Genomic DNA, 25,687 nt, shown 5'->3' on the forward strand with positions numbered 1-25,687 from the left:
CCTGCACGGGTGCCAAGCTGTATGTATAGATATCAGGAGAGCACTTTCGAGAATCTGTCTACCACATGGGTTCCAGGCATTGAATTCAGGCCACCACTCTTACACCCAAGCTTTTACCCTCCAAGACTCTTGCTTTTAAATCCTACCTGGTATTGATTTTTTTATCTATGATGTGAGCGAATCTCTCTTCTCCTATGTGAAAAAGACAAATTATGCCATGGATTTCGTAAACTTCTGCCATTTTTCATAAACTTCTGTCTTCCTCTGGATGAAAGTCAAAGTTCTGAAAATGGCCTACAAGGGTCTCATCCTCTGAGACATCCCCTCCCACCTCATCCTCTATGTGCCCCCGAGGGAACATGGTCTTCCTCCTTGCTCTTCCTTGAGCTCCTCTCAGTGTGCCTGCTGCAAGTCTCTTGACATGTTCATGTGTGTGAAATTCCTAGACTCCTGCTTGTCTTGGTGAGTGTTTCATTGCTGTGAAGACACACACTGACCACAGCTTGTAAGAAGTGTAGTAAAACCAATTTACATTTAACCCCGTCTGGCTTATGAATGAAGAGACTCAGACTATGATCATTTTATTTGGCTTTGACAATTACTAGGGGGTAACACCTAATTTACTTTTTTAACTTCTGGCCTGGCTACTACCCCAGCAGTGTACCCCAAGTACTGGCTGGATCTCCTGGCCATGTGCTCATGGTCCATCTCCTCTTGGGGCAGCTTCTTCTTCTTCCTCCTCCTCCTCCTCCTCCCCTTCCTCCCCTTCCTCCTCCCCTTCCTCCCCTTCCTCCTCCTCTTCCCCTTCCTCCTCCTCTTCCCCTTCCTCCTCCTCTTCCTCCTCCTCCTCTTCTTCCTCCTCCTCCTGTCCTTCTCTCCCTCTCTACAATCTCCAACCAGGTAACTCAAAACCCACCTATCTCTAATCCTTCAAGTAATTGGTTGTAGCCATTTTTATTTAACCAATAGTTTTATATTAAGGAACAAGGTTTGCACAACAAAAACTTCAGGTACAGAATTTAGCATTACAATACATAGCAACAGACCAAACCTCAATAAGGAAGTATTTAATTGGTGCTGGTTTACAGGTTCAGAGGTTTAGTCCATTGTCGTCATGGTGGGAAGCATGGCAGCATGCAGGTAGATGTGGTGCTGAAGAAGGAGCTGAGGGTTCTACATCTGGAAGAGAGAGACACTAGATGTGGAATAGGCTTTTGAAACCTCAAATCCCACTCCCAGTGACTCACTTCCAAGGAAGACACATTCCAAAACCTTTCAAATAGTGTCACTCCCTGGTGACCAAGCCTTCAAATAGATGAATGAGCCTATGGGGCATTCTCATTCAAACCATCACATACATTACAGTCTCTCTCACTTCCTAAGTCTGCATTCCTCATACAAACATAGTCATTCCCTAAGGCTCTGCTCAAATATTGGCCTATCACAAAAGCTTCTCTGGACATCATAACTGAAATCACACACACACACACACACACACACACACACATCACAATCTATGCTTTTTGCGTGGAAGAATTTACCTGAAAATCTCTCTGAGCCTGGTGTGTGTGTGTATGCATGCGTTTTGTGTGTGTGTGTGTGTTTGTTTGTGTTTTATTTTAAAGGTTCTTTTCCCCTTTAAGTGGCTTTAAATTAGGTTTCTGATTCTTTTTAAGTTTTAATAATTTACTCTACTTTTGTGGCCACATTTAAGATGTATACTCAGTGAAAAAACGATCAATAAACAAACAATCCTCCCATCTGCCCTGTAGCTGCTCAGTTCTCCTTTCCCAACTTAAGCTGCTTGTTCACTTATTCCTGTAGCTTTTTTTTTATCTTGTCAGAAATGTGCCCTGTGTATATATAAGCACAGGCATATATCTATATTTATGTATATGTATGTATGTATATGTATCTATATTTCTCTATATAGATATGATACACATTGCACTTTCAATAAATGGTAGAACACTATATTCTCCAGCACCTTGCTTTTCTTCACTTAACTATACATGCTAGAAATGACTCCACAGAGGGCCATCGCAACTGCTACACTTGTCTAATACTCCACTAAGTCGACATGCTTGGTTCCCTGGTCTCCTTGTGAGTGAATGACACATAGGTCAGGTTGTCCTCAGTCTTTGAAAAGGCCTCCTATCGAGAGTTCTTTATCTTTCATCAATGCCTCTCACAGGACTATCAGATAGATGTCTTAGACTTCCATCCTGATCTTGTCAACTTCTGGTTCAGGGAGCCCAGCAGCTTGCCAAACACCCACAGAACAAAGCTGAACTTAATGTTGAAAGTACATTCCCCCCACCCCCTACCCCCGACTCTCCGTTCTTCTACCTGATCCCTTTTTGCCTGAAGACACCCACTAAACCGACACCTTGAGGGTCCCCTCCCCCACCCCCACCCAACGCACAGACCTGTTTTCTCTCAGCCAGCTAGGGGGATAAACACCTCCTCCCCTCCCTGTAGGCAGATCACACTGCACTCTGAGCCTGTTAGGATCAGTGATTTAAAACCTGCCAATCCGGTCTCAGGGGCACGTCTCACGAAACCACTGGACCTTGTGTAGTTAATTTGGGGGTTAGGCAACCGATACCGCATTGATTACCAATCAGTACTTTTTCTCTTCAGATTCCAAATTCCTTGTGGGCAGGGAGCACTCGCTGGGACTAGAGAACGCTCAAGTGGAAAGATGTCCCGGTTTCAAAGTAGCTTACAACACAGTGAGTCACACAAGCACAATTAAGATACACAACACAGTGGGAGTGCCGCTCCGTGGAATACTAGATGGGAAAATGCCCCTCCGTCCTGGAATCCTTAGCCCACTGTCCAGGTCCAGGAAAGCTGTCCAGCAAGTAAGTGTGCCTGTTGAGTGAAATATGTATATATATTTCATTAAGGCATCCGGCAACCTCCTGTGTGCTCAAACCCGTCTTTTTTATCACACTCAAGTGGGTCCATAACCTGTGCCAGCGTCGCTCATCTGAGCCGGGAGAGGCGTGGGAGCGCGTGGGCCCCGTTCGCAGGCAGGGAGGGCAGCTGAGCCCGGCACCTGGAGCGGGTCTAGGCGCCGCGCGGGCGCAGGGGCGGGGAGCGGGGAAAGGGGCGGAGACTGTCGCCCGCCTCCCCACCCGGGCGGCGGCGCAGGGCCGCGGGGTGTCGGCAGCAGCTGCAGCGGCCCGCGCCACCCCCTCGGCCGCGGCTCCGGGGCGAGGGTGAGCGGAGCACGGCGAGCAGCTGCCACCCGGCGCCGAGTGGAGCGGCAGCCCCGGAGGACGCAAAGTTGTCAGTCTAAGCGCAGACATGCCGGGCAGCGACACGGCGCTCACCGTGGACCGGACCTACTCAGACCCCGGCCGGCACCACCGCTGCAAGAGCCGGGTGAGGGCGCGCGCAGGGCGGCGCGGGGGTGCGAGTCTGCGTGGGGAGGGCGCGGGCCGGGTCGGCTCGGAGGCTCAGCACCGTAGAACCCAACGCCGGCCTCTCCCGGCCGGGAAGGTCCGGGGAAAACCTGCGGCCCGGGGACGCTGGGCCACCGCTGGAATCGGAGGCTAGCCAGTCCTATTCCACGACGGTGTCGCCGGGCTCTCCTCCCCGCCAGAGAGCGCACGCTGCCTGCCGGGTCCCCGGGACTCCCAGGGTCTGGCTCCCTCCCGGCACAGCCACCTGCAGGGCTCTGCATTGCTGCTGCGTCCCCTGCCTGGCAGCTGAGTCCCCTGCACTGTACGCCCGGGACGCGCTGCCCAGGTCAAAAGTCGATCTCGGCATGGACGCTCCGGAGTTGGGAGCCGTGCAGAGCGGGTGCCTTCGCCACGGTTTGCAGCCTAATTTGCTGTTGCTGATTTTGGCTGTGAGCGAAAATAGCTCTTCTGAGCAAGCTGTGGAGACCGGCCATGGAGGGCTTCACTATAAAGACGGAGGCCACAGCCCCAGCTCTGGGCCCCTCCTGAGGAACACTTTCCCTTTTGGGAAGCTCAAGTGTCCAGCAAGGATGTGACACCCCCCCCCCCATCCCTTCTTTTGACGGACTAAAGTGCCATTTGAAACAGCACCTCCTCCACTCTGGCAGGCGGCACCTGGAGTTGTTCTCTGAGCCTCCCAACTTCTGGCTTGTCCGAGGAACTGGGGATTCGATGTCGGCTTTCTTGTATAAAGTTCGTAGAGATAGACCGGGCAGAGTTTCTACCCTTCCACCTCTAAGATCAAGTTGCGGCCATAAGTGATAGGCATATGCAGGGGTCCCTTATATATAATGTGGGTATGCAGTCACAATTTGAAACAGTAGTCGATTCTCCCAGAAGTGGCATGTTTACCTCATTTCTCTTTTCACTTTAGCGCCTCTTAATCAATTTAGGAAAAATGATTAAAAAAAAAAAACCCACAAATTTAATGAGTTTGGTGGAATCGCTCCTGCATCGACCGACTCTTTCTCGGTTTCATTAGAAGTTTCATAACAGTGCACCAGGAAAGTATTCCCAAACTCCCTAAGAAAAACATTTAGAGTTTTGGTTACCTGCAGTCAGAAGTTTGCTTGGGAGGGCAACTACTCGCGAACCCAGCTGACTGAAGGAAAGGTCTTTTTTCATAAAACATTTGTAACCCGGTGGGGGTGGGGGACAAACGTAATAGAGCAGTCACAGGTGAGACGGTAATGCTAAGATAATTTGAGAGCCTGGGTTGTCATAACTTAATGGTCTCTGTAAGCAAGCAGGGTTGGTAACTCCTGGGGGCTGGTGAGCTTGTTGACAAACTTGGAATGAGCTTGAATGAGTTGTTGCGGGTCAGGTAGAGGTGGGAACTGGTGCTCACACACTCAGTTGGGGAATGGAAGGACTAGCTGAACTGCAGCGTCTTCCCCACACCTGTCTCTCCTTAAAGTGACCAAGACATCATGTCAAGGGGATTTTTTTTTTCCTTAAAAATCCTGCTTATCACGTTTTACTTGTTACATTATCAGTAGGGAGATACTGGATTTGCAAGTAAACTGTGCAGTACAACTGAGTTAGGTGCTGGATGGACTGACTAGTCTCTGTAATTAGTCCACTGGGCAGATGAAACCTAGTGAAGGCAGAAGACATGGGGGGGGGGTAGGGGGGCGGGGCAGGAGTTGAGTGGCCCAGATCACACAGTTCAAGGCCCTCCTAGTGATCCCGATTTAGCCTTCTGGACTGTCTGCTTTTAGTTGTTTTTTGTTGCTATTGTTTTGGGGTTGTTTTTGAAACAAGGTCTCCTTGTGTAGCCCAAGCTGGCTAGCAACCCACGATCCTCTTGTCTTAGCCTTCTGAATGCTGGGGTTAGAGGCATGCACTGCCACAACTGGCATTGCTTTTAGGTTTGTTTTGTTTTGTTTTGTTTTTGGTCTGCTTTCCTGTGGAGACATCGAGGCACCAGGAGAGCTACCATAAGAACTTTTCTCTAGTGGGGCTGGTGTAATTTTGCATCCCTCCTCAAGGCTGCAATAAGTCTGCTGGAATGAAGGCACAGCAAAAGCAATTTTGCTGTGGCAGAAGGCAGCACCCCATTAGGTGATCTGGCTGCTCCTCTGTGGAACTCAGTTTGATATAGCTATAAAAAAGCATCCTCTTATTACACCCAGAAAAGCACGCTGTGCAAGAGGAAAGCACCAAACCTCGGAAGGGCTTAAAGTTCTTCCTGTTACTCTCTCATTGGAAACAAACTAGGATTTAAAAAAGAATCCCTGCCTCTGGCAAACTAGCTTTTTTTTTAAAAAAAAAATGCAGATAATTACTGGGGTGGATGCAGAGGTGACTAACCTTTCAAGAATGGGTAGTTTCCTCCCCCCAAACACCTTGTTGATTAACAACCGTCATTTAAAAGATTCCCCTTGAGGTAACTGGGAAAACACGCATCACTTTTGCTGGGCGTATTTAAGCCTTTGAGACTAGATGGTAATGAGACAGGGGACCACTTTAATATTGCAGAGATCTATTTTTACAGCCAGGTAGACTAACCTACATTCTCCTCCCCTCCCTCCCCCTTAGCAAAAACTGTAATGTAACAAATGGCATTTTTTTTTTGACTGTAGCAAAGCTGAAATGCCAGACTCATTCACAGTTTTAAACTTCATCTTTGTAAAACTAAAGAATGATGCTTGTTAACTTGACACACATAACATCTTTCTTCTTTAAAAGAAAGAGCATACATAATTAGAGCCTGTGTTGTTTTATTTTTCCTTTATGCCCTAGATAGTCAGAGCCTGTCACCAAAACCTATATTAAGAATATAGGCAGTCTGTCTTTCACATTTTAGCTAGATTTTGTTAATTATGTGAGTCCAGTTTTTTTTTTTTTTCCTTTTGCTAGTTGGTTGTCACTTTAAATGTTTCCTAATGCCACTTAGCATTCCCTTTAGCCGCTTGGGTGCAGCTATGAACTGTTGTTGAATATTATTGAATATGTAAATATTATTTGGGGGTTTCTACCCCACCTTAGATTATTTAGTTCCCAAATAAAAGACACAAACACCTTTATATTTATAATTAGCCTTAAAGCACTAGAGCTGGGCAGATATCAACTCTCTGTGCTATTTTGTTACTTCCTTGTCAGTAACCTCCAGATATCCACCCTGAGATGTCACTTTTCATGTTCCACTGGGGCCACTCCTACTCTAACAGCCTGGTCCTCATGGTCATGAGCTCATGATTCACCTACCCTGGGGTGGCTTCTTCCCACCCCCACCCCAGTATCCTTTCTTCTCTTGGTCCCTGCTTGAGACCTCAAGTCCAGAACCCTCACTCTGCCCATTCTACTGCCCAGCCCAGGCTGTAGACATCTTTATTAACCAATCATGGATAACTTGGGGGAGGGGCAAGGTTCACATAACAGATGTGTGTGGATCTGCTTGCCTTGGGGTACAGAATTCAGCATTTGAATACAAGCTGAATTAGACCAACCTTCTACAAACTATTGGAGCTCTAAGGATAGAAACATGGCTCTCAACTGGTTGATCACCAGGACAAGGCCCCAAATAACTTTTCTGAGACTCTAGTCCCTACTGGAGATGATAGGTGTCTTAGCTAGGGTTTTACTGCTGTCAACAGACACCATGACCAATGCAAGTCTTATAAAGGACAACATTTAATTGGGGCTAGCTTACATGTTCAGAGGTTCAGTCCAATACTTAAAATTCCACCCACCCTGTACAGAGCACTGCAATGTGAAAGGTCTCTAAGTATAGTTGGTACCCAGAGAGGACAAATCCTAATAGATAATAATGCTTTTAGCTGTTAACATCAAGGCAAAAGCATGGCAAACAGACATGGCTCAGGAGAAGCTGAGAGTTCTACATCTTCATCTGAAGGCTGCTAGCAGAATATTGGCTTCCAGGAAGCTAGGATGAGGGTCTTAAAGCCCACACTCACAGCAACACACCTACTCCAACAAGGCCATGCCCACTCCAATAGTGCCACACCTTCTAGTAGTGCCACTCCCTGGGCTGAGCATATACAAACCATCACAGTAGGGGGACACCAATAGAACCTGGGGCATCAGCCCATTCCTTACATTGTGAATTTGAATCTTAAATAAGAGGTTGTTTGTTCTTTTAGTTGACAGTTGTGTGATTGCTACTGCTTTCTTCTGTATGTGAAGGGGATTTTTTTTTTCTTGCTGTTAGAATGCTAGGACCCTAATGCTGTTAGAATGCTATGACTCTCCCGCTTTTCCCTATTACACTGTCAACCATGGGGCTTTCTTGGACATCTCTGCAGTTGGTCCTTAACCCACTTAGGGCTTTAACTATTTCTATTTTATCAAGCCTCCAAGGGAGGACTAGAGTGTTTTTCTCACAGACTCCCCTTCATCAGGCTTGCCCGCTCTAGTGTGGCTTGCTTGGACCCTCTGATCATCCCTTGCTTTAGATTCTTCTGTGCAATAAGGGGTGGTTTAAGGAATGGATGGCAGTAAGGTCCATAAATCCTGAGGCGCCTAATAAGAACCCAATAGGTGGCGAGCTTATTTTGTTTATTTATTTATATATTTATACAATGTTATCAGGAGGCCCCACGAGCCTGAAAATTAAAAGACACCTAATTTTGTGACAAACCCACTGAGCGTCTTCCATGCCCCAGGTGCAGGTTCTGCACATCAGAAAGAACTCTGGAGTAAGTTAGCACTCCTGGTCTCCCTGGTAGCTTGGTACCTGGTGGGTATATCTTGTGTATACTGTGGCCCACAGCGATGTAGGCCTTTCACAGAAAGACTTGGTCATAATAAATACAGAAGTGTCTGAGGCCTGAAGCAGAACCTGTGTGGAGCCCCAGGGCCACACCTGTAACACACTGGTGGGTGCTGAATGATAGCCAGAGGCTGTCAGGAAGAGGGAGGTGTCGTGGCCCTCCCAGGGGAGCTAGCTGAGCAAGAGTGAGTCGATTGCTTGCTTGTTCCCGGGGAAGGAAGTAGGGCAGATGGAACCTGACTCTAGGTGCTCCTGGCCCAGGGAGGTGGCACGATGAGTAGTTTGTAAGGACCGCTTTAATCAGTGTTTTGTTTCATTCTAGAGTTAAGCAAAGAGACTCTCGCTATGACCATAGCCAGTCCCAAGTCAATTTGTTCACATTCGGAGGGGTAGGTTGATGGTGCATATGTTTTGTTGTTGTTGTTTTTGTTTTGTTTTGTTTGGAGCCATGCTTTGCCGCAGGCTCACTGGCTTTGCCTTCAGAGATGACTGACTGACTTGCCAGCCGCCACCAGTAGCTCACGCATGCCTGTCACATCCGCTGCAGAGCGGCAAGACAGCAAGACAGCTGCCATCAAGTTGGATCTCGAAATATGTTTTCCTTTAGACGCTTCCGGGATTCCTGGAGCCAAAAACCCAGAGTCCCAGATGAAAATTCCCCCTGTCTCCCGGAGAATCGGCAGTGCAGTGTGTTTTTAGCCTCACTGTTTCCTAATTGTGTGTGTGTGTGTGTGTGTGTGTGTGTTTTCGGTGGAGGGGGTGGTGAGAGAAAAAGACGAAGGAGCTATGATTCACTGAACGGTGTGAATCAGAATCAGGACTTTTCATTCCTTCTCAAAGGAACATCAGTGTGCATGCGTTGTGCATCTTCTAGCCACTGTGCAGATGATGTGGGGGTTGGGGGGGGGTGCGAGCTGAAGGGAAGTGTTGGACTTGTTGAGCATCCTTCTTCAATGAGGCAAAAAGAACATGCGTGGAGAGGATGTAGTGACAACAGTAGCCAGCACACACCACTCACATCATGCATATCAGGACAAGTGAGTGGGTAAGTGCTTCAGTCCCAGGCTCCCCCCTGGCCTTCTAAGTGGAGATGGCTTGGTCTTAACCACTTCCCTGGTGGCCCCTGGGGTGGATTCTGATGTCTTGATCATCTGAATGGACACCTTAAGCAGCTCCGTCCTGGTAACCCACTTGGCTGCTCTGAGAGAGAGCGAGCTGTGCCCGGCTCCCTCAAAGCACCTCCCCTCTTGCGTATTCTAGACTCTTATTATGACATGCTCCTTTCTGACTTGTGTATTCTAGACTCTTATTATGACATGCTCCTTTCTGACTGTTGGTGCCTAGTCCTGTGCTCCAAGTAAAGTTTTTGACTGAATGATATGGAATGGTAACTTGTGGACTTTTTATAATGCCCAGGGGAAGGATTCTGTTTAGGGGTGTGGAGAAGTCTTAAAGGGTGTTAAGTAAGGTCATAGTTTAAGGTAACTCGAGCAGGGTTGGAGAGATTTCTCAGAGGCTGTGAGTTCTGGAGACTAGTCCAGAAGACCCTGGTATGAATCCCAGTATCCTCAGGGTAGCTCAGAACCATCTGTACCTCTTGTAGCAGGGAATCTGACAGTCTCTTCTGGCTTCCAAGGGCACTGCGCGTGCACACACTACACAAACATACACACGGCAAAGCACCCCTACCAAATAATTTTTTAAATTGGGGACTTCTCTTTTAGCCTGATATTGGGTCTTCAGAGGGTGGGCCATGGATGAGCGTGGTGCATGGTAAAGGTTCCTGTGAGTGTTGAGTTCAGATGGTGCCTGCAAATCTGTTTCCTGGCTAAGATGACCGTTCACTCTTGTTCTCTGTGTCCCACATGTCGTCACCAGGCAATCTCCTGGGAAGTCCCTCGAAACAAGCCTCTCGTGTTTCCCTCGCCACACTCTGAGGAAGCACACCAGAGTGGTTCAGGCTGCTGGTTCTAGAGTTTCCACCTTGGTTGAATCCCCGTGGTGAGCTCATGAGCACAGGGCCTCAGTTACCTTTCTACAGAAGCTGTCTGTCAGCCTGCTTCCCCTGGGGAACTGTTGCATGCGTTAGGCCATGTGCCAGGCGTCTGCAGCATTCGGCCCAACCCCTGCTGATGATGAGTGACCCCTAAGGTGGAAGAAGGAAGTACTGCTGACTGCCACTTCAGGGGTTGTCTTTGTGTGGAACCCGGGGGGGGGGGGGGGGGGGGGTGGTGTATCCAGCACTTTGAACGCTCTGCAGAGGGCAGATCTTTTTAGTGTTGGCTTCTGGAAATGCATGGCATTCAATGAGGGCCCTTGCATGTCTCAGCTCTAAAGACACGAGGAGTATAAAGGAGAATGATTCAGATGAACTGGAAAAGCAATAACCCAGGGGCCACACCAGCACCTTTAGGAGGTCCTCTATTTTGATGGACAGACAGCCCATACTCATATGGTGCAGGGTTTGGAGTTTAGACCCCAAAGTTTGCCATGTTAGATGTTGAAGTGAATATATGTATATGTGTATGTGTATACGTATATTCGTATATACGTATATACGTATATGTGTGTGTGTGTGTGTATATATATATATATATACACACACACACACACATATATGTATGTGCTGGGGATTGTACCTAGGGCCCTTACATATGGTAAACATATACTCTGCCATTGACCCACCCAACCCCTGACCCTGGAAGGGAATTTAGACCATTCCATTAGCACAAGTGGAAAAGTGTGTCACTCAAACTATAACCAGTAAAATTCTATAACTAATACAGACTGGTTGGGACTGACTATTTTCTATCTTAACAGGGAGTCCCTTTAAAAATAATTGCTTTAAAAATATATGTGTATATTTAAAACAAACACATGTCAAATGTCTGTTTTAAGTCAAGTACATATTTTAAAATACATACTATGTATACTGCTGGGGCTTGGACTCAGGCCCCACCAAGTTAATTGCAAAGTTTATAGGAAGGTTATCTAAATTAACCTAGGGAGAATGAACGTACAATTCCTTTGGGTGGAGGGACTTGGGAGGTGGCTCACCGGGTTAGTATGCTTGCTAGGACAACAAAGGGACTGGATTTATTTCAGGTTAATAACTTGTATAAAAGCTGGCATAGCTTACAGAGCCTGTCACTCTAGAGTTACAGGGCAGAGACAGTCAGATCCTGGGAGTTCACTTGCCAGACAGCCTGGTGGTTAGGAAACAGCAAGGCTCACATTCAGTCAGAGTGCTGTCTTCAAAAAAGAGGAGGTGGGGGGGGGGGCTGATGAGATGGCTCAGGGGTAACAGTGATTGCTGCCAAGACTGATGTCCTGAGTTCAATCCCTGACACCCACATGGTGAAAGGAGAGAACTGACTCCCACAAGTTGTCTTCTGATTCTCATAGAGTGCTGTGGCACACTCATGCCCTCCCCTAAATAAACGTTTGCAAATAAGTGTAATCTTAAAATCAAAGAAACAGCATAAGGTGGCGAATGATAAGGGAAGACACCTGACATACATCTCTGTTCTTTGTAAATGCACATTCCCACACGCCCACACATACATGAGCGTGTACCCTGCCAATGCACACACCCACACACGCCCACACATGCATGAGCGTATACCCTGCCAATGCACATACCCCCACAGGCCCACACATGTATGAGCATATACGCCGCCACAAGCACACACACACACACACACTTGTTTTCAGTGAAGAATTCATTGAATGGACTTAAAAGCCTGGGGGCTTTTCTAGGTAACAGCCATGTATTTGAGTGATTTAGTGTTAGATCAGTATCCTGAGTTTGTTTGAAGTTTTGTGGGGGGAAGGAGGAAGAGAAGCCGCAGCAAATGTACAAAGCCACGTGGCTGCACGGGATCCTCGCCGTTTCAGAGCATCTTTCTCAAGGCCCCCTTTCAGCATCTTTGTGCTTTCCGTATAAAGTTCAGCGGAGTGAGCTCATCCTGGTCTTGGCTGCTTGCCAGCTGGGACAGGAAGCGGGGAATGATGCACAGATGCACAGGCCGTTCAGTGCAGCGTGCATTCTGCAGGCATGCAGCTCGAAATCCCTCCCACCTGGCTCCTGTCGCCTCTGAAGCATCTGGTTCTGTGAGCCTCCCATCCCGAGAATCTTCTAGCACCTGCTGTGCTCAGCAGCCCTGTGGTCGGCGGGCGGGCAGACCGAAACTTGAACACCTGGGGTGCTAGATCGCATCAAAAGGGGTTCAGAGTTTGCGTTTTCTTTGGATTCTGGAATATTTGCGTATGTACCACAAAATACCTTGAAGGCTTTGGCACTCAAGTCTAAACTCAAACTATTTAGGTTTCATATACACCCGGATGTGCATAGCCTAAAGATCCTTTTATGTCATATTTACATGCCTGTGTTATGTGGCCCATCACATAAAAGTTCAGGTTTGGCATTTTCTACGTGTTGCATCATGCTGGTATCCAAAACCAACATGTCAGAATGTTTTGAGCTTTTGATTGAGAACATTTGACCTGCATATATATGTGTGTGTGTGTGTATACATGCATATGTGTGTGTGTATGTGTGTATATATACATGCATATATGTGTGTGTGTGTATATATGTGTGTGTGTATATATATATATATATATATGCATATATATGTGTGTGTGTGTGTGTGTGTGTGTGTGTGTGTGTATACATTTACAGCCAAGTCTTAAACTCAGCCCCCAAACCACTCTGGTTCTTGGCTAGGGAATATGTTGCCTGCTTCATTGCAGGGGTATGGGGGAAGGGAGAATAGACAGAGCATCGAATGGCCTGCTGAGAGACGGCAGACAAAGTGTCGGCAGACAAAGTGTCAGACCCCAGTGACTCTGTAAAGGACTTCTGCGGTGTTCACTGACTTGAGCCTGGCCTGGAGTGAAATGTGGCTTCTACTTTTTTAGCACCAGACATCTGTGCTATGCCTTACTGTAGAGGACTAGACATTTCTACCTAAATGCTAGACCTAGATGTACCTTTAAGTCTATCTGTCAGATGTAGTTCTCCCTCCCTGTCATTTCTAGTGAGTACTTTGCCATACGGCCAGGCCCAGAGCCACACTCCTGGTACATTTCCTCAGACACTCCCTTCCCCACCACATCAGAGGCACACTTCTTAAGCACCCGGTTACACCTTCATTGTCTGTGATGACACCCTCCAGGCAGGTTCCCAACTTTGAGGAACAAACCAATAGTTGAGAGCATGGACTTGAATGTCCCCTCTACCTACCAGCTGTGTGACCCACCACCGGAAGTGGCATTAGAAAAAAAAATGCTGACAGGTATCGTGTTGGTTGAGTCACTCACGGCCTACCACAGAGTTTCCCAGACTTCAGCCATCCCCACGCCACCCACACCCAGCTTGATGCCATCAGCACTATTATTTACTTAATATTTCTAAATCAGCTCATTCTTTAAGTCTTCAATTTATTATTATTATTATTATTTTTAATGTCACCGTGACTATGCTAAGTGCTGTCTGAATTTGAGGCCTGCAGTCCCAGAGTGAGCTGTGAGCAAGGGGTGGGGCTTTTGTGGGAGTCTCTGCCCTGCCTTTCTCCTGGACTGGATCAGCCGGATTGAGTTGAGGCTTGAAAAGAGAAACCTCCTCAGCCCCCTCCTGTTGTTGGATGGTTTTGCCTCTGGCCATCTGTAGGAATTCAGAACCATTAAGGAAAGTACTAATCTCAGAGCAGCTGGTCCCACATCCTGTCCTGAAATACTTAGTGGACATATTGGACTAGAAGGTGCTCAGAAGCATATCTTCCCAACTTTGCCCAGTAAGAAACTCAAATCCAAATCTCAGTGGAACTGAGTAAGATATTCGATTCCTCTTTTAATTTTTTCTGTTTGTTTTGTCCCCCCTCCCCCCAGCCTTGTTTTGATTGTGTGCTTTTTTGCATACATTTGTTTGCATTATGCACAGAGACCATCAATCGTTCAGTAAGTTGTTGTTGGTTTGGTTTGGTTTTTGACTTTACCGTGGTTGGGAAGCATAGTCAAATAACCTGGTTCCAGTTTCTCTTTCAGTACAGTATCCAGGAGACTACACGAGCCATTCTGTTTATAGCACGGGCTTTGTGAGGTCAGTTTCATTTACCGTAGGCAACTCTGAATGTCAAGAGCACGTTCAAGGTAGCCAAGGCTAAGCTCTTAGGTTTGGTACATTCAATGTATTTCTACTGTTGTTAGTAGCTTAGTTTTTAGCTTACACTGGGGTGACCTGGAGGGAACCTGGTGTACGTAGTTGGTGGATTGCCAACTCTGTGGACGTTGTGGGGGAAAATGCCACCATCCTCAGTTTGGTTCTATGGCATGCAAATCGCTTTCCTACTTTTTCGAAAGTTGAGAAACCATACACATCAAGCCATCATAATTCAGACACTTCTACGTGTGTGTTTTCTGTAACACACTTCAGATTCTTTGTGTACCAAGCCAGGTAGAGAGACTAGTTACTTAGCCTAACACAAGGGCTGTTTGCAATGAACAGATACCCACTGTGGTAGGTGGACGGTAGCCTCCCCGGTGGGAATCCTTGAAGGAGGTTGGGAAGGAGTTGTGTTCACCCCAGGCTGTGGGCATCTTCACGATGCTCTCTTTGGGCTAATAGTGACCCGAGAGAAACTGAGGCAGCCAGTGGAAGACCTTCTGCTAAAGAGCAGAACCCCTAGAAGATAGAGGAGGATAGCGTTCAAAGATCATACCCAGATTGTGAGGCGAAGGGAAATTCTAAGCGGCATGGGGTTGTTTTAAAGTCAGATTGAACACAATTACTCTGTGTATGTTGACTTGGAATGCGAGGCAGTTGAGTGATGTCTGGAATGGAGTTGTCCAAAATCATGCCCTAGCTGAGAAGCAGTCTCTGATGTGTGACCGTTGTCCAAAAGTCATGCCCTAACTGAAAGCTATGCTGTAGCACCTAAAATGGTTAACCTAAATGTTTGCATTTGTACGAGGGGTCAGGGGGTCAGAAGTCCCTCTGCCTGCCTTGTAAATCTATTGTGATCATCATGAAAGGCCAAACTTGACTTCAGATCGTCATCGATGTACTATTTTAATCTCACTAATTGGAACAGGTGCCCTCTGTTTGAGGATGAATCACTGGCTGGCATGGATCTCCATTTATCTGACAGTGTGCGGCCCATTCAGTAAGAGCTGATGATTGTTCTGGCATCAGGCAAAGGGCTTACGAGCCCAGTGGAAAAAGCAACAAGGGACTCTGCGGAGACAGAAGAAATGTAGCAGTCTCATGCATTTCAGGGTCTGCACGTAGAACAAGCACGACTGAGGGCTGTGGCTCACTGTAGCATGACCAGTTGCTGGGGTGAGGTGCTCACGTGCGTTCTAGATGAGAAGAAGGCAAGTGAGCCTCTGTTGACTCTCCCTGATGAGACCCCATGCTTCAGGAAGACTGTGTGTCCTAGTGTTCTCAGGCACTCATCTGCAGGCATAGGGAAGGGGCGTGCCCTACTGTAGAGGCTCAGGCAGAAACACCGTAAGATGCTTCTAATGGAAGCAGAGATAACCTGAGATTATGAACTCCTCAGCTTTATCTTTATAGTAAGTATGCGTGTTAGGTGCTTTGTCACCGTGATAAAGCACATGACATTGGCAATGGAACTGAAGAGAAGACTGCTTTTTGCTTAGTTTAACTTTGAGTCTGTAGTCTTTGGTTCTGTTGATTCTGGGCTTATGTTGAGGTAGAACTTCATGGTAGTGGGAATGGGTGGCAAAGAGTACTCACTTAATGGTGGGCAAAAAAAAAAAACAAACAAAAAAACAAACAAACAAACAAAAAACACAAAGAGGAGAAGGGACTGGGGAACAGTGACAGCCTCCAAGAACAATGTGCCCAGCGACTTAATTCCTCTAGCTAGACTATTTCTCCTAAACCAGTGGTTCTCCACCTGTGAGTCTAGACTCCTTTGGGGGTACTGAGCAACCCTGCCTTAGTTAGGGTTTTATTGCTGTGAAGTAACACCATGACCAAGACAACTTGTATAAAAGATGACATTTAATTGGTGTAGCAGTTTTTGATTAATTTGCTCAATCTCCCTGCGGCAGCAGTGTGAGTTCCTAGCTACTGCCCTGATGTTGTGCATTTTCGAATGAAAGACACACACACACACACACACACACACATACACAGAACATGCCATATATTTAATATGCCCTAAGCAACTCAATGGCAGGGCCACTCCCAAACCTCCATGAGGCTAGCACACTCTCCCCTCTGATATTCCTGAATTATTACTTACTAAAACCTGTATTCCATCCTGACCGTCCCAGCCTACAGCCCTCCTGGGCCATGGTTGGCAGTCTCTCTGTCCTGCACTTCGCAGGCCTGATCTTTCTGCTTCCCCATCATGGCAGTTCATAGGGCATATTACATATAAGGCTGAGTGTGTGTCTTTCATTGAGAAGTCACAACATTGGGGCAGTAGCTGCTGGGAGATTAGAATGGATTAATTAAATACCACTACAGATGGCGCCCCACATTAAACACCAATTGTTACTGGAATTTTCAACCCCAATAAGTATATATATATATCACAATCCACACAATTATGATTATAAGCTATGTGCCTAGATTGGGCACATCTAGCACTATGCTAACTTATTCCCCAGCTATAAGACCCTTTGCTACTTGCAGTTTCTTCTGGCCATGTGGTTGTCCATCATGACTTCCTCCTCCTCTTCCATCCTTACTCCTCTCTTCTCGTTCCCCTCTCTCCCACTCCCTAACACCTCCCATCACACCTTTCCCCACTACTGCCCAATCACAGGCTCTAGCCTTTGTTGACCAGTTAAAATGGGTAAAAGATTCACTTGAGATCACCTGCTTGTTGGGGGCAGCCCCTCCTGAGGAAACAGGACATCAGAATATAAGCAGCATCTGGGCCACCCACAACAAATTGGACCTGGCTTATAGTTTCAGAGGTTCCTAGCAGAAAGCATGGCAGCATGCAGGCAGATATGGTGCTGGAGAAGGAACTGAGAGCTCTATACCTTGATCTGCAGGAACCAAAGAGGAGACTAGATTCCACAGTGGGCAGAGCTTGAGCATAGGAGACCCCAAGCCCATCCCCACAGTGACACACTTCCTCCAACAAGGCCACACCTCCTAATAGTGCCACTCCCCATGGACCAAGCATTTAAACACATGACTCTATAGGGCCATACCTATTCAAACCACCACAGACCCTTACCCAAAGGTTGCCTAAGACCATTGGAAAACACAGATATTTACATTAGGATTCATAACAGTAGCAAAATTATAGTTGTGAAGTAGCAACGAAAATAATTTTATGGTTGGGGGTCACCACAGCATGAGGAACTGCATGAAAGGGTCACAGCAATAGGAAGGTTGAGAACCACTGTCCTCAAGGTTCCAGAATGTCCCCAAATCGTCCCACTAGCTAGGATGTCAAGCATTTGTTTAACAATGGGGGATCATTGGATATTCAAACTGTGATAATGTATGTTCATAGTCCTATCAGTGCATTAGCACAGAATCCCAGCTGCTTAACCTGATAACCCAGAGTCTCTCAAATAATGTCAGTCCTTCAGTCAGTCCAGCACTTGACCTGATCCCTTTCACAGAGGACTACCAGTTCCTCCATGATTGTAGGCACCCATTATATACTCTCTAGGGATGTGGTGCGGTCTCTTCACCTGGGCTTGGAGCCTTGGTACATGGTCGAGACTTTGTAAATGTTGAATGGGTCAGTACAAATGATGCTCTGGGGACTGGCAAGATGAGACTGTGCCAAGGACCAGCCTCGGCTTGGAGAGGGTTCCTGAGGAAGGGGTGTCTGGGAGCTGGTGAGACAAATGGCTCACAGTCAAATCGTGGGTCCAAGCTGACAGCCAAGGTTCTACTCAAAACAGCTTTCCCGATTGCACTCTCTGTCTGTCTATCCCTTCCCCTCTCCCCTCTCCCCTCCCCTCTCCCCCTCCCCACTCTGTGTACAGAAAACAAACCAACAAGCAACCATTTATAGACCCACCAGGAATAATACACTACTGAGCCGAGGCTCACATCCTCAAACACCCAAGCTTTCTTGGGATTTTGGTTCCTATTGATATGCTAGGTGAAACTGGTGGCTCGTTTCAACTATTTTCCTGTTGCAAATGAGGCAGGTTGTATATGAAAGTTTTAAATTTTGTACAGTGTTTGATTTTACAAGAAACTGCTGGGGACAGTAGTGACATTCCCCTGTATCCTCTAAGCCACTTCCTCCAGATGGTTAAGTCTCACAGAACTAGAAACACAACAGGTTGATTGTGTTGTCATAGGCTACAGAACTAGAAACACAACAGGTTGATTGTGTTGTCAGAGGCTCAGAGCAAGCATTTGTCTATGTGTGAGCCCCCTGTTTATCTATTCTGGCCACATACACACTCAACTTCGGAGCAGATTTGCAGGAGCCTTCTATCTATTAGAGAAGTTGCCATGGGCATGCGGTTCCCCAGTGTTGTTATTCCTGACTGTATCCATTTCTCTTACCATGTAACAATTGCACAGGAGCATCTTTGAAACAAAGTCTGCTCATTGTTCCATGGTTTGCCTGGCTCGAAGTCTGGGTGCACTACAACCACATCCCCTGAGAGTTTCATCAGCCTGAAATCAAAGTGTCAGGCAGGACAGAAGTCTCAAGGGAGACCCAGGGGTCCTTTTGTAAGCTCTCTGGTTGCTCACAAAGTTATGTTTCTTGCAACTGAAGCCCTCAGAGGCTGTCTACCATTCCCTGCCACATGGCCCCTTCACAGCTTGCTTCTTCAAGACCTACAGACCCCAGTCCGTTGGCTCTCTTACCTCTAGATCCTTGTTTTGAGCTTGCCAGGGCCGACATATATGTTGTTTTGATTTATGTCAACTGATTAGGAGCCTTAATTGTATTTGGAGAATTCCTTGCCCTTTGCCATAGAAGATAGCCTAGTCATGGAGTAAGGTCCTGTCTCAAGTCTTGCGGGCATCCAGGGTGAGGAGGATCATATGTTGGCTACTGTCTTAGAAGTCTGCTAATCATGCTGGTTTATGCTCTGTGAGGATGGAGGGGCATAGATAGAGCTAGCATATAGAGAACATGTAGTAACATATATAGGACATACATAGAAAACACTGGGTAATAGCAGCAGACCTGCCATGCAGACATTTGGAAGTGCTTAGGTGTGGAGGTTTCTTCGGATAGCCTTTGCTCTCCGCAAGCCCAGGATGCTTGTGTTCTCCTAATGCGTTTTATGATTTTCGTTTCCCTGCCTTTGGATTTTGGAACTAGGTAGAATCTCTTGGCTGCTTTCCATATGTTCCAACACTATTTTTTTTTTTTTTGCATAGTTACCTGTTTTTAAAAATATACTGCTTCCCATATGGACGGAACTTAATTATTTTATCTTTTTCTTTGAGTTTTAAAAACTAATGAACTCAGCTGGTTGTAATTCTGATGCATTTATTCTGAATCTTCATTCCCCTCTCCCCCAACCTCCTGCCTCAAGGAATTGAAATGTGCATTTTGAGAACTCTAGTTGAAGCATTTAGAAAACTTCAGGCAGGCATGATTCCAGTATCCTTTACAAAGAGAGGCCAAAGGAGGGAGTTGGGGACAGTGAAGGTTTGTGTGCCTGTGAATACAGATGGCTCAGTGGGGAGAAGGTCTTGCTGTGCAAGTCTGAGGACCTGGATCCAATCCTTGGAACCCAGAGGGGGAAGAAACAAAGCCTGACCTCTGACCTCTGACCTCCAAACACACAAGTGACAAAACAAAAATGGCTTCTCACCAAGCTCCTGCTGTGACAAAGTACTCAAAAGGGCCAGGTATGGTAGTAGCACATTCCTGAAATCCCTGCATTGGAGATGCAGAGGCAGGAGAATTGCTGTCAGTTTGAAGCCAGCCAGCTCCATATAGCAAGTTTCAGTTCAACCAGGGCAGTGTGATTAAGACCCAGATTAAGACCCCAACAGTAAGGTAAACCTGACAGAGACCGTTTAAAGGAGTAAGACTCTATTGTGGCTCATGGTTTGAGAGGATATAGTTTTTCCAGGCCACGAAGGCATGGCAGCAGGAGCAGCTTGGTCTATGGCAGGAGCAGGGGGCAGCAGCTTGTTCCAGGCATAAACCAGGAAGCAGAAAGCTTGGGCTAGAAGTGGAGCTAGCCTTGTCTCAGCCTAGCGATTCATCTACTTCCCACTAGGTCCCACCACCACTCACAGGTTCCACAGCCTCACAAAACAGCACCTCTGGCCCGGTGACCCAAGTGTTCAAACGAGATCCCGTGAGATCGTTTTACATTTAAACCATAAGACGTTCGTTTAACCCTTGATGACATTACAAGATTTCAGATCTGGAGGTGATATGCTATTTCTTACCTTGTTCTTGTTTTCTGTTCCCCATTGCCCCTGGCCAAGTATAACTGAATTCTTAGAGGTTGTTTCATGTACCTGTGATGATCTTGGAGCCATCTGCCTGCCTCTAGTTCTGTGTTTGATACACAGACAGGTTGGAGCTGTTGTCTGTGCCCAGAAACTAACATTTACATTCCATAACCCGACCCAGGAGCATCGTCAGGGTGGCGGGAGTATGTTTATATTGCATGCTTTCATTTGGGCAAGGTGCCCTCCCTTACAAGCAAATCACCACATAGTATTGGCTATATAAGGTGGACCAAAGCCTTCCTCACGTGCTGGCCAGGTATGGGGCTCCGTGAACTGGTGCTCCTGGGCACCAAAGTTACCCCTCCCTCCCTTCTTTCCTTCCTTCCCCTGTTCCCAGGAACAGCTGGGGACACTTTCTCATTCCATGTCATTTTCTAGCACCTACAAATGCCCTGCTGTCTGGGTGGGTGGAGGCACCTGATCCTACTGCTGAGGAATTTGACCAGCTCTGTGAGATAGAACACAAATGAAAGTAGGCATGTGTTCTCGTGGCTTTCTTTAAGTTGCGCATTTTAAAATAATTCCTGTGTTTGGGATGATTCTGACAACAAAAGGGTGATAAATAATAAGACACAAGTGAAAGATGAAGCAGCTACTTCTGAACACAAAAACTATTGTTTTTTTCTCCTGCTCAGGCATTTTGGAAGTCTTGGACATTTTGTCAGTAGAGGCTCCTCTAAAGTAATTGCTTTCTTAGTTTACACACCAGCCTAAAATAAGCATGACTTTTTTTTTTTTCTTTAAAGGACAGCAAAGTTATTAAAGTCTCACCAGATTTTAATTTTCTAGCATTTATGATTGCTTTGCTGGTTGAATTTAATTTAAGGTTGAAGCCAGTGCCCTGTGGATGTAACTGCAGTGATGTCAGATTCTAGAATGCTAAGGTGATGAAATGGTCTGTCAGACACAGCAGCTATTGCATAGGGGGGGGAGAATGATTGACAGCTGCTGAGGAGTGTATCAAACTGTTAGCCCAGTGGTTTCCATTCAATCGTAGGTTGGCAGAATTCCTCATGGTAACTAAATCCTTCCGATTCGGAAGCGGGGAGGGTCATTTGGGGAAAAGTTAAGATCCCTAACTTCCCATGGAACCTCTACCAATCTCCCTCCTTGTTTGCATCAGATTCTGGTTACCGCCCCAGGTGCAGCTGTGTGGGTGTGGTCTCTCCTCTGCTTACTCCCAGCTCTCCATCCCTCAAGCACGGCTTTACCCACTGGTAAACCAATCCAATCCAATGTGTTTGCATCATACTATTGGTCATACAAGTAGTATCTCTAGAAACTTGCCCTTTCTCATCATTGTGGAGTGTGTGTGTGTGTGTGTGTGTGTGTGTGTGTAAGAGAGAGAGACAGAGAGAGATTTCCCTCACTTTCATCCCCTCCCTCCTCTTTAAACTGCTGTGCATTACTTCAGTACACAACGGAGAAGGGAACAGAGTGTGTGCACAGCAGTTCTAATGATGAGCAGTTTCTCTGTTGGTTCTGAGGTTTCTATCCCTAGGGGAGAGCATCTCTGGAGAATATACGTCAGAGGGGGAGAGCTAGACCAGAAGAAAAAGAATGTCTTCAGCCTTATGGTCCATTCTTGAGAGCTTTTTTTATTTATTGGGGGGTACATTGTGTGGAAGTCGAAGCACAGCTCTTCCTCTACCTCGTGGATCCCAGGGATTGAACTCAGATCATCACACTTGGCCGCACGCAAGCCTTTTTGCTCACAGAGCCATCCTGCTGGGCAACCACCCACTCTTCAATAGCTTTCCCAACCGCTTCTACTTAAGCAGTGATTTTTATACATTTTTTTTTTAAATATCTTTAATAGGAATTTTTATATTTTGTAGGTTGTGTGCCTAGGTATTGGATAGTATTTATTTTAAACATGCATATTTTTATCTTGCCTAAAAGCACATATAGTGATTGTGAGTGTGCCAAGAGGCAGTTTTCAGATCTTGTCAAGACTTCAGCTTCTCTCCCCCGTTAATGTGTATAAAAGTTGATGTCAATATCTTAGTAATTGAGACATAATTCACGTAGGTAAAATGTCCCCTTTCTGAGTATTTATGTGTTCTATATGTATATATTATAAATATTGTATATATGTGTGCATGTATATATATATGTATATGTGTATGTATGTGTATATATACATATATGCATATATACATATATATACATACATATACATACACACACACACACACACATATATATATATATTCATTCATTCTACATATAAAGGCAGAGTCTTGCCATTTTTCAACCAGTTAGGATATAGCGTATTTTCCATGCTTCCAAAAGCACCCTTCAGCCCCTGATCTGACCTTTGACCTTACAGCTCAGCTTTTCTAGAATGCAGTGATACAGTCTTGGCACCATCCCCCCCCCCCCCCCCCCGTGTTGCTTCTTATTTAATTTAGCATCATTCTTTTGTAATTCCTCCTGTAATCCTGCTGGCTACCAGGATCTCAGGGCATAGCCCAGGAGGACCCTCAACCTGGGTTCCTCCCCACAGCACCCGCTCCTCTCTCTTGATCAGTAGTGGCAGTATCTTTTTCAGAGTACTGTGATAGGCATGGACAGAAATGAAGAATGGTGAAGGGCTCTGGTGTGTGGGTGTGTGGTGGAGTGTTTTTCTTATGGGCACACCCCAACACTATGAAAAGATGTCTATGGGAGGGTGAGCTCACAATCGTGTTCATTGGGCATTTTGTTTTTAGACATTTAGATACTTCAGGATACAGCAAAACACACATTTAAATATTATTGTGCATGTTGTGTGCAAGTAGAGCTGTATTCTTTCTTAACCTATAGTCTCCTTGATCTGCTACGTGTGTTCTAGCCCCGCAACACAGCAGTGCAGCTGGAGTGGGAGGCCATGATATCAACAGGACTCTGTGAGAACCATGGGACCTCCCTCCTGAGATCCCCAGAGCGCTGCCACCCTCCCCCCCCAACCCCCACCTGTTGTTTTTATATCATCTTCCTGTATACTGTATGTCTGCATTTTCCCTTCTTGTAAGGGCACCTTTATATTGGATTGCTACCCAGCTTAACTTATCCTTCCAAAGGCCTTTTCTTGATATAGTGAAATTCTGACATACTGGGGATTAGGACTTCATGAGATGTTTATTTTGTTTGTTTATTGAGACGTGATCTCACCGTGTAGCCCTGGATGGCCTGGGATGTGCTTTGCAGACCAGGTTAGCCTGGAGCTTACAGGGGTCCACCTGCCTCTGCCTCCTAAGTGTTTCTCTAGGAAGATATAGCAAGGGCCCAAGAAGTCAACCAAACACCCAGATTTCCACTACCCAGCAGTCACTGGGGCTTACAACTAGGTTTCTGGGTCACTGCTCTTGAGATGTGTGGGAAGTTCTGTCTATTGGTTGGAAGCACTTGGGATTACCAACTTAGGCTCCAGTTGCAGCCTTTCCACTTAACAGTGTGATGTTGGCCACGGCATTTAACCCATTTGACCATCAGGTCTTCATCTATGTCATGGGTATCACTTTATTGGTATTGCTGTCAGAATTGCCTTCACCACACAAAGCCTTTACTGGCATCAGTGTAAAAATATTTGCTGACATGTCAAGAGGTCTTACTTACAGATTGCCTGAAGAAGTTGGCAAAACATCTCTACGAGATCACTTTTGTTTATAAAACAGCACCCTGCATTCAGGATGTTCTTAGTGAAGCTGGCTCAGTTAAGTGTTCAGTGCCAGCACTGCAGTACGGCATATGTACTTTCTTAATGGAATTTTGAGCAAATATATTCAAGGATGTCTCCCTGGACCCTGATGTACATTTAGAGGAGCAAAAGAAATGACATCTGTAGTGCTGTAGCTTCTTACACGCATTCACGACCGGCCAGGAAGAACGCAGCAAACCGGAATCTTCTGCGGCAAAACTTTATTGCTTACATCTTCAGGAGCAAGAGTGCAAGAGAGCAAGAGTGCAAGAGCCAGAGCAAGAGCAAGAGCTCTATTGCTTACATCTTTAGGAGCCAGAGCGCAAGAGTGCAAGAGAGAGAATGGCGAAACCCCGTCCCTTTTAAGGAGAATTATTCTCCGCCTAGGACGTATTACTCCTTGATTGGCTGCAGCCCATCGGCCGAGTTGTCGTCACGGGGAAGGCAGAGCACATGGGGTGGAAAACTACCCTTGGCACATGCGCAGATTATTTGTTTACCACTTAGAACACAGGATGTCAGCGCCATCTTGTAACGGCGAATGTGAGGGCGGCTCCCCACAGTAGCTGCCTGGCTAATACCTCATTTGACTCCTGGTGTGGGTCAGTGTTCTTGATTGGCAACCGCAGATGGAAGTTCTCAGTTGTAGGCAGTCCAGGCTCATCTTCAAGATGATGAAAATGCCCCTCTTCTGAGACATGGTGTACCATCATCACCACCACCACCACCTCCACCCCCACCCGCACCCCTACCACTATTTCATACTTATGTTTTTGGGTGTTTGGCCTGCATGTATGTCTGTTCACCACATGTGTGATGAATACCAGCAGAAGCCAGCAGAGGTCATCAGATCCCTTGGAACTAGTGCAAGCCACCATGTAGGTGCTGAGAATCAAACCCCAGGTCCTCTGGAAGAGCATGCAGTACCCATCTCTTCATCCCAGACAGGGTATTTTTGTTTTTGTTTTTGTTTTTCTTTTCAAACTTGATTTATTTATCTATTTTATGTATGTGAGTACACTGTAGCTGTACAGATGGTTGTGAGCTTTCATGTGGTTGAAGAATTTTAGGACCTCTGCTAGCTCCAGTCTGTCAGCCTTGCTCACTCAGTCCCTGCTCACTCCAGCCCAAAGATTTATTATTCATAAGTACACTGTAGCTGACTTAAGATGCATGAGAAGAGGAAGTCAGATCTCATTACGGGTGGTTGTGAGCCACCATGTGGTTGCTAGAATTTAAACTCAGGACCTTAGGAAGAGCAGTCAGTGCTCTTACTGGCTGAGTCACCTCACCAGCCCTGACAGGGTGTTTTTGGAGCCCCATCCTGTCCAGTCTTAGTAAAA

General features: G+C 46.4%; 1 protein-coding gene and 1 long non-coding RNA gene across 7 annotated transcripts in view; one reads left to right on the plus strand and one right to left on the minus strand.

Annotated features, from left to right (window-relative positions):
* Positions 1-25,687, plus strand: part of Tmcc3 (transmembrane and coiled coil domains 3) — a 279,273-nt gene that overhangs the window by 200,030 nt on the left and 53,556 nt on the right. Inside the window, exon 1 of one of the 5 annotated variants that reach the window (NM_172051.3) lies at positions 3,146-3,393. The exons of the other annotated variants lie outside the window; for them this stretch is intronic. Within the exon in view, the coding sequence (NP_742048.2) occupies positions 3,316-3,393 (78 nt within the window). The 5' untranslated portion in view covers positions 3,146-3,315. Of the gene's footprint in view, positions 1-3,145; positions 3,394-25,687 lie in introns of those variants that run through there. 5 annotated transcript variants of the gene reach the window in all.
* Gm40743 lies at positions 566-3,168 on the minus strand. Of its 2 annotated transcripts, none has more exons than XR_871960.2 (3): positions 2,977-3,168; positions 2,621-2,877; positions 566-1,179 (listed from the first exon to the last, which is right to left on the minus strand). It is a non-coding gene; the product is annotated as a predicted gene, 40743 (long non-coding RNA). The 2 variants fall into 2 exon arrangements; XR_871961.2 differs by having other exon boundaries at positions 865-1,179; positions 2,631-2,877.

The sequence above is a fragment of the Mus musculus genome, chromosome 10 (genome assembly GCF_000001635.26).
Source record: "Mus musculus strain C57BL/6J chromosome 10, GRCm38.p6 C57BL/6J".
Lineage (NCBI taxonomy): Eukaryota > Metazoa > Chordata > Mammalia > Rodentia > Muridae > Mus > Mus musculus.